Source organism: Octodon degus, unplaced genomic scaffold (assembly GCF_000260255.1).
Source record: "Octodon degus isolate 3935 unplaced genomic scaffold, OctDeg1.0 scaffold00076, whole genome shotgun sequence".
NCBI lineage: Eukaryota > Metazoa > Chordata > Mammalia > Rodentia > Octodontidae > Octodon > Octodon degus.
The window spans coordinates 5,888,468-5,896,350 of record NW_004524652.1 but is presented as its reverse complement, the minus strand read 5'-3'; the positions used below and the strand labels follow the sequence as shown (position 1 = coordinate 5,896,350).

The following is a 7,883-nucleotide window of genomic DNA, read 5'->3' as shown; positions in this document are numbered from 1 at the left end:
TCTGAGTTCAATCCCTAGTTCTGGAAAAAAAAAAAAAAAAAAGTAGCTGAAGATGTAGCTCAGTGTAGAAGATTCAACCCCAGCACTGCCAATAAATAAATAATAAAGTCAGGCTCTGGCCTTACACCATATAGAAAAACTAACTCAAAATAGATTTTTATTTATTTAGTGGAACCGGGGATTAGAACTCAGGCCCTTGCGCTTGCCAGGGAAGTGCTTATTCCACTGAGCCATCTCCCCAGCCCTCAAAATAGATTTTGAAAACCCGAATGTAAAACCAAAAACTAAAACTCACAGAAGAAAACAAACATTCATTGCCGCGTGTCCTGCTGCTCGTCCCTGGACTAGGCAGTGATTTCTTGACTGCGGTATCTGAAGCACAGGCAACACAGATAAATGGAATTTTATCAAAAGTAAAAGCTTCTGTGAGTCCAAGGCCACAATCAATGAAATAAAAAGGCAGCTGGGTGTGACACGTGTCCCTGATCCCAGCACCCTGAAGGCTGCAGCAGGAGGATCGCTGCAAGCTCAAGGCCAGCCGGCGCTACATAGTGAGTTGAAGGCCAGCCTGAGCTGCAAAGTAAGACTCTGTCTCAAAAAATCCCCCCAAAAAATAAATACAGAGAAGAAAAATAAAAAGCAGCCAGCCTGGACTATGTAATAAGACCCTTTCTCTAGAAATAAATAGACAATAAAGTGAAAAGGTGACCTGCAACAGAGGACAAGGCTGGAGGTGGAGCACGCGCCTAGCATGCAAATACCTTGGGACGCATCCCCAGCACCAAAATAAAGCAAAGGAAAAAGCATCGCGAGACCCTCACTAAAAAAAGTGTAGCTTCTCAGGCCGGGTGGAGAGGGAGCTCAGCTGTGTGTGCGACCTGCAAGGCCCTGGCCGCCTCCAGAAACAGGAGGAAAAAGAAACGCTGTTCTCACCCTGCTGAACCGGAGTGAAAGGGGGCACAGTGTGTGTGGATCAAGCCCTTGGATGCCAGTGCACAAGAGCAAAACCCGGGCCTCAACAGTACGGAGTGCAAGAGGGGCCGTCCCAGGCCAGACCCCAGGAGCTTGAGTCCTGGCTCTGCCACCTGCAAGCAGATGGCAATGAGGATAGGCTGGCAAGGTCGCTGTGAGATGCCTGGCACAAAACTTAAAGGGTGGGGCCGGGGAGATGGCTCAGTAGGCTAAGCGCTTGACTGGCAAATGCAGGGATCTGAGTTCAATCCCCGGTTCCGCCAAAAAACAACAACAACAAAACTTAAAGAGTATTGGTCGTGCCTTTTTGTTTTGTGTTTTGTTGTTTTGTTGTTGGTGGTGGTCTTTTTGAGATAGGGTCTCATTATGCAGTGCAGGCTGGCCTTGAGCCCACTTTGTAGCCCAGGCTAGTCTGAAACTTACAACGATCCTCCTGCTTCAGCCTCCCAAGTGCTGGGATTACGAGGAACCTGCCACCATGCCCCCCGGCCTTATTTTTTTGAGACAGAGGCTTCATATATCCTTAAGGCTAGACTTGAACTCAAGTAGCCCAGTTAAAAAGTATTTTATAAGAATGGTGCAAAGGTTGCTTAATTGTGTCCGCTTGAGTAAGCAGCGCCCACCCAGATTGGCTCAGCGTGGTCCCCAGTGGGGACCCACCCCAGGGAGGATGTCACCAGAACGGTACTAAGGAGAAAGGAAGAAGCAAGGATCGCTGTTTGCTTGGGAGGAGCTCCAGTCTGCGCTCCCATCTTGGACGCCGTCTCCTGGCTTCCAGAGCAGACTTCACCCCGAAGCACCGACCCTTCTGCCTCCTGCTACGGACTCATCCGGGACACAGAAAAGAGCTCCAAGCCTTCGACCTCTTGCACTCTTTGACACCAGACTCCGGGCAGCCGCCGTAAGCCAGTCTGTAACTTGTTGTATATTTGTATAGTTCGTGTTAAGTCTTTTCTCTCGTAAGCACTGATGCTCACGCTGGCTGGGCTGGCACAGGCCTGCAATCCCAGCACTGAGGAGGCTGAGGCAGGAGGATCGCCTAGACCCTTTCTCAAACAAAACAGAAGGAAACACAAATAAGAGAAGCTGGGTGTGGTGCTACACGCCTGTAATCCCTGCAGTCCCGCAACTGAGGCAGCAGGAACCTTGTGAGTTCGAGACTAGCCTACGCTACAAAGTGAGCTCAAGGCGGGCCTGAACTCCATAGTGGGACTCTTCCCAAAAAGACAATCAATCAATCAATCAATCAATCAATCAATCAATCCAAAAGTGCTAAGAATATATCATCATATGAAGTTTAAAAATAATTTCAACAAGACTTCCCCTTTGAGGGGCTGGGGAGTTAGCTCAGTGGAATAAGTGCTTCCCTGGCAAGCGCAAGGGCCTGAGTTCAATCCCCAGTTCCACAAAAAAAAAAAAAAAAAAAAGACTTCCCCTTTGAGAGTTAAGGCAGGCAGGGAAGGAGTGAAACGGAAATCAGAAGTCAGTGGGTGGCTTCTCAGTAATAAAAATGGACCCGTAGAGGTTAAGGCATCAGAGTCACAAACAGGAAAGTTCCGCTGGGGATCTTTGGGGTCCTGTGTGCCCAGAGTGGAGCGTCAGGGTCCCGTGATTCACTGCCCGATGGTACAGCCAAGCCTGCCCTGCTCTCTACACCCAGCTTAGGTCTTCAATCATGCATGAAAACAGCAAGAATTTGGGAGATTTCCCAGGCTGGTTAAAATGCCAGCAATGCCAGCTTAATGGTTTTGTCAAAATTAGTCTTTAGGGGTTTTAATTTTTCTTTTCTTTGAGGGAGGATGTACTGAGGATTTTTTTTTGAGACAGGGACCTGATATGTAGCTCAAACTGGCCTTGAAACCTCGATGTGGTCTAAACTGCTTTGAGCTCCTGCCTCAGCCTTCTGAATAGTGCTGAGATTCCAAGAGTATATACCACCATACTAGTTCTGGTACTGAGACTCGAACCCAGGTCCCTCGCACTGAGCTTCGTCTCAGTCCCCCACCCTTTCTAAAATGTGTTTGGTATGAGGTCTCATTATGCACAGCTCAAACTCACTGTGATCCTCCTGTTTTCAGCCTCCCTAGCACTGGGATTACAGGCTTATGCCACCACCCCTAATCTCTGTGCCCAGCTCACCTGAGCTCGGGGTTAGGGCCAGAGCTGCATGTGGTGCCAGGGATTGAGTCCTCGTCCCTGTGCTTGCCTAGGCAAGCACAGTCTGCTGAGCTTTCTTGCTGGCCCTCTCTCCAGCCCTTTTCTTTTTTGTTTTTTTCTTTTTTAATGGAACCAGGGATTAAACTCAGGAGGTCCTTGCACTTGCCAGGGAAACACTTATTCTACTGAGCCATCTCCCCGTCCCGGACTCTTTAGCTCTTTTCATGTTGAGATTGGATCTCTTAAGTCTCAGGCTGGACTTAGACTTGCCACCCTCCTGCCTCAGCCTCCTCCAGTACTGAATTGTGCTCCTTCCCTTCCATACTCAGTTTATATGTCCTTTCACTTGAGGAAAGTATTTGCAGAAAGGCTGAGATTGTGTGCACAGGTTTTCAGTCTCGCTGCATGACAGAAGCTTTTGCTTTCCACCTTCCCCCTAATATAGACTCAGAGTGCTGGGTGGGAAGAGCTTGAGGGAGGCTGGCGAGGGGGCTAAAGCTCCCCCTCCTCCGCACATGGCCCTCGCCTCACCCGTGGAGCCTGCCACTTGCTCCTTGTGGGGTTGTTCACAGAATGCAGTGGGCTCAGCCTGGGGCTGGCCAGTGACGTTAAATGTTTGAGCTTCACTAGGCTGAGATTTCTTTTTCTTTTTTAAAAAATTTATTTATTTATTTATTTATTTATTTAGTTTATTTATGTGTGTGTGTGTGTGTGTGTGTGTGTGGCCTGCTCAGCCCACCAGGGGGCGGGCTGGCTGGCATGTGGTGCTGGGGGATTGAACCGCGGTCCCTGTGCTTTGCTAAGCTTGTTCTAAGTAGGTGCTTTAGACCACTGAGCCATCTCACCAGCCCCTAGGCTGAGATTTCTGCAAAAATCCCTGCCCTAGGGGCTGGGAGATGGCTCAGTAGAATAAGCCTTTGCCTGTCAAGTGTAAGGCCTGAGTTCAATCCCCAGTTCTGAAAAAAAAAAAAAAAAAATCAAATCAAATCCCTGCCCTCCCTCAGCTCCTAGGTTCCCTGGGTTAGACCGCTGAGCTCTCTCCCCAGCCTATGACATGTTTTGTGTAAATGTTTCACTATACAGATTGACTGGGCCTGGGCATGGGCCCTTTAGCTCCTCCCCCCTCTTTTCTTTTCTTTTCTTTTCTTTTTTTTTTGGCGGAACTGGGGATTGAACTCAGATCCTTGCATTTGCCAGTCAAGCGCTTATCCTACTGAGCCATCTTCCCGGCCCTCTCCCCTCTTTCTTTGGTGGCTGGGACTCAGAGCCCAGGACCTCACACATGCCAAGTGCGCACTCTGCTCCAGCTGGCTCGTTTGTTTTTTTCGGGTACTGAACTCAGGACCCTGTGCTTGCGAGGCAGGAACTTATTCTACTGAGCTGTCTCCCTCTCTCTCTCCCTCTCTCCCTCTCTCTCTCTCTCTGTTTTTTTTTTTTTTTTTTTTTTTTTTTCAGAACCAGGGATTGAACTCAGGCCCTTGCGCTTGCCAGGGAAGCGCTTATTCCACTGAGCCACCTCCCTTTTAACCAAACCTGAGCATAAGCTGATTCTGGTGACTCACACCTGTGATCACAGCACTCAGGCCAGGCAGGAGGACTGCTTTGAGTCTGAGGCCAGCCTGTTTCAATAAAGAAATAAATGAAAGAATAAAAATGTTAAGTGTGGGAGTGTGGTTTGGTGGTAGGTTGGATGCCCAGCACATCTAGGCCAGGAGTCCCGTCCCTAGCATTGCAATACAAAATCTTTACACACACAATACAATTAACACAATTGAAATATAAAGTGTGATCCATTTCACAAATATTTACGAATCATACAGTTCCTGGTTTGTTCTTAAATTTGGGCTTTTGGGGGGGCGTGTTACCGGGAATCAAACCTAGGACCTCACTTGCAAGGCAGGCACCGAGTCACTGAGCTAAATCCTTGGACCCTGGTGTATTTCCTTTTTTTTTTTTTGGCTGGCTCAGGCTGCCTTGAGGGCGAGTCTGGTAAGGCATGGGTAGCTGGGGAGCAAACCTGGGTCCCCTGCGCCTGACCGGAAGCCCCCTACCCTGAGCTATTTCTTCAAATGTATTTTTATTTTTAATTGATACATCATAATCTTAAATATTTATTAAATTTGGGCTTTTAATAGGAGTCTTTCAGAATGCTTAAAAAATCCTTTGAGGGCTTGCAAAAAAGTTTTTATTTTCAAATATCTAGAGATTCTTAATTCACTTCTAGACGTTCTGGTCATTTAGAAGAGCTCAGGAAATGGCATTTTTGTAAAATCCCAGAAGACTCAAGTCAGTAACGCCAAACTTTTTCTGAAAGTACTGTTCTGCTTGAATGCTAAATGAGATGGCTCAGTAGAATAAGTGCTTCCCTGGCAAGCACAAGGGCCTGAGTTCAATCTCCGGTTCAAAAAAAAAAAAGAGAAACTACAAAATTTAACATACGCCGTTGCATGCCTTTCCAAGGGAGCAACCATTACAGCTAGTCTCTGCGTCTAAACTGCGTCCAGAGAACGCACATTCGATAACGTAGCCACACAGCCTTTTAATTTAGTTTTTTTTTGTTGTTGTTGTTCTTTTTCATGTAAAACATTAGAAACAAGAGAAAGCTCATTTTCTTTGGGAAACGCGTGGTGCTCGATGCACGCAACGGGACCGCGTCAAAGCAAAGAGCACGCCAGCACCCGCGGCGAATCTGCCGCTTCCAATGTGCAGCCCCATCGAGGCCGCGTAAGGAAGCCGTCGTCGCTCGGTGCCGCGCTCCTGTGTCTGCGGGAGAAGGCGCTCGCGTGTGCCGCAGTGAGTGGAAGCGAGCTGGAGGGAGCGGGGCCCACGCCGGGGGAAGGCAAGGGAACCGGGCGACGCCGCCGGGGATGCGCGTGAGGTGCCGCCATGTTGAAGCCTGGCAAAGGGAAGACGGGCGTTGTGGAGAGGGGACAGAGGAGAGCTACGGGGAGGGACGGCCGCCTCCTGCGCCCGGCCAGGAGGCGAGGGGGAAGAGTCGGCGATGTGAGCCCCGACCCGGGCTGTGGTTGCGTTTGGAGGTAGGGATGGGGACATAGAGCTGCAGTCCCTGAGCCAGGCTTCCGCCTTTGCTTCGGCGGCGCCACTGCGCATGCCCGGAGGGGGTCTGGTGTGGGCGGGGCCTGGCCCGGCTTCCGGCCTGGCTGGGCAGGGGAGGAAGCCGCCTCGCGAAGGCCTGATGAGAGACTTAAAGCAACAAAAACTCGTGTTTGCAGTATACTAACTTTTATAAAGTACTTGTATGGGTGCTGTCAGATCTTCACAAAAACCCAGGGTTGTGCGTTTGCTACAAAAGAATCCTGAGACTGTACTGGGACTTGAACTCAGGGCCTTCTCCCTGAGCTTCATTTCCAGCCCTTTGGTACCTTTTTATGTTTGTTTGTTTGTATTTAGGGAAGGATCTACAGGGCAGGGTGTTCAGGGTCTCACTATTAGATCGGATCCGCCTGTTTAGAGCCTCCCAAGAGCTGGGATTACAGGTGTGCACCACCACGCCCTGTCTCGATTGCCATCTCAGCGCCCGTCGGGGGCGGGGCCGGCACGGAGGCCGGGGAGGCCGGGGATCGAACCTTGGAACCATCGGGCCCTGTGTCCCCTTGCAGGGGCTTTAATCCGCTGAGCTATTTGGCTGGCCCTTGTGCCTTTTTATTTTGAGACAGGGTGCCACTAAAGCATTTGTGGCTTGGGCTAGGCTCAAATTGCGTTCTGCCTCTACCTGTCAGAGTGCTGGGATTATAGATTTTGACACTGCAACACCTAGAGACTCAAAATTCAAAATATTTGGGACTGGAGAGATGGCTCAGTGGAATAAGTGCTTCCCTGGCAAGTGCAAGGGCCTGAGTTCAATCCCTGGTTCCAGCAAAAATAAATAAATAAATTTTTAAAAATTCAAAATATTTCAAATCTGCCCAAAATGGAAGGAGTAGGTCTTAAACCTGAGTGGTTCTCGATGCCCTCCGACCCCCCTCATAACAATGATCGGATTGTAAAAATCCAGAGATGGTCCCAGGAATCCTCGAATGGTGCTGCAGCCGTGGGGCTAGACCAAGGAAGACTAATAAGCGGTAGTGAGGGGTGTTGTGTCGTCAGTGTTGATGGAAGCGTCAGAGAGAGAGCGAAACCCATGCTTATGCCTTGTGATTCTCTTAGATTTTTATTTGAAAAAGTCTGTTTTTTTCAGACAGGGTATCACTATGTAGTGCAGGTTGGCCTTGATTACTGTGTGGCCCCTGCTGGCTTTGAACTCAGGCGATCAGTCCCTCTGTCTCAGCCTCCCGAGTGCTGAGATTACAGGTGTGCACCACCGAGCCTGGCTAGTTTCTTTCTCTCTTTTTAGTACTTGTGATTGAATCCTGCCTTCAAAGCTGTCTACTTTATTAAAGCCATCTGAGGAGATGATTAGGGACTCCAGCATCCAAAGCTCACAGAGCTCTTGGTTCTTAGCTCTAAAAGGCAACCTTTTGTGTCTGACTTGCCTTATCTCAGAGACAGGAGTTGTGGTTGCCCAAGCCTGGTATTGCCAGGCGGTGAGAGGAGTTACGAGCCCAGAGAGACACCTGGCACCTGATGCTAAGGAAAGTCAGCTGTTGTTACCAGAGTATTTGGCACCCTGGGATGGGATGGGGAGTAAGGTAGACATCAAGATTGTAGGTCTTGGGGCTGGTGAGATGGCTCAGTGGTCCAAAGCACCTATTTAGAGTAAGCACAGGGGTGGTGGTTCAATCCCCCAGCACCAC

The 7,883-nt window shown here is 49.3% G+C and overlaps 1 protein-coding gene across 2 annotated transcripts in view; it reads left to right on the top strand.

The window, feature by feature from the left end:
* The first annotated feature begins 1,772 nt into the window (after positions 1–1,772).
* Snrnp35 (small nuclear ribonucleoprotein U11/U12 subunit 35) overlaps positions 1,773–7,883 on the top strand; it is a 9,233-nt gene continuing 3,122 nt past the window's right edge. Inside the window, exons 1-2 of one of the 2 annotated variants that reach the window (XM_023720578.1) lie at positions 1,773–1,873; positions 5,720–5,922. In XM_023720578.1, coding sequence (XP_023576346.1) covers positions 5,764–5,922 — 159 coding nt within the window. In that variant the 5' untranslated portion in view covers positions 1,773–1,873; positions 5,720–5,763. Of the gene's footprint in view, positions 1,874–5,666; positions 5,923–7,883 lie in introns of those variants that run through there. The other variant, XM_004635875.2, reaches the window with a different exon arrangement.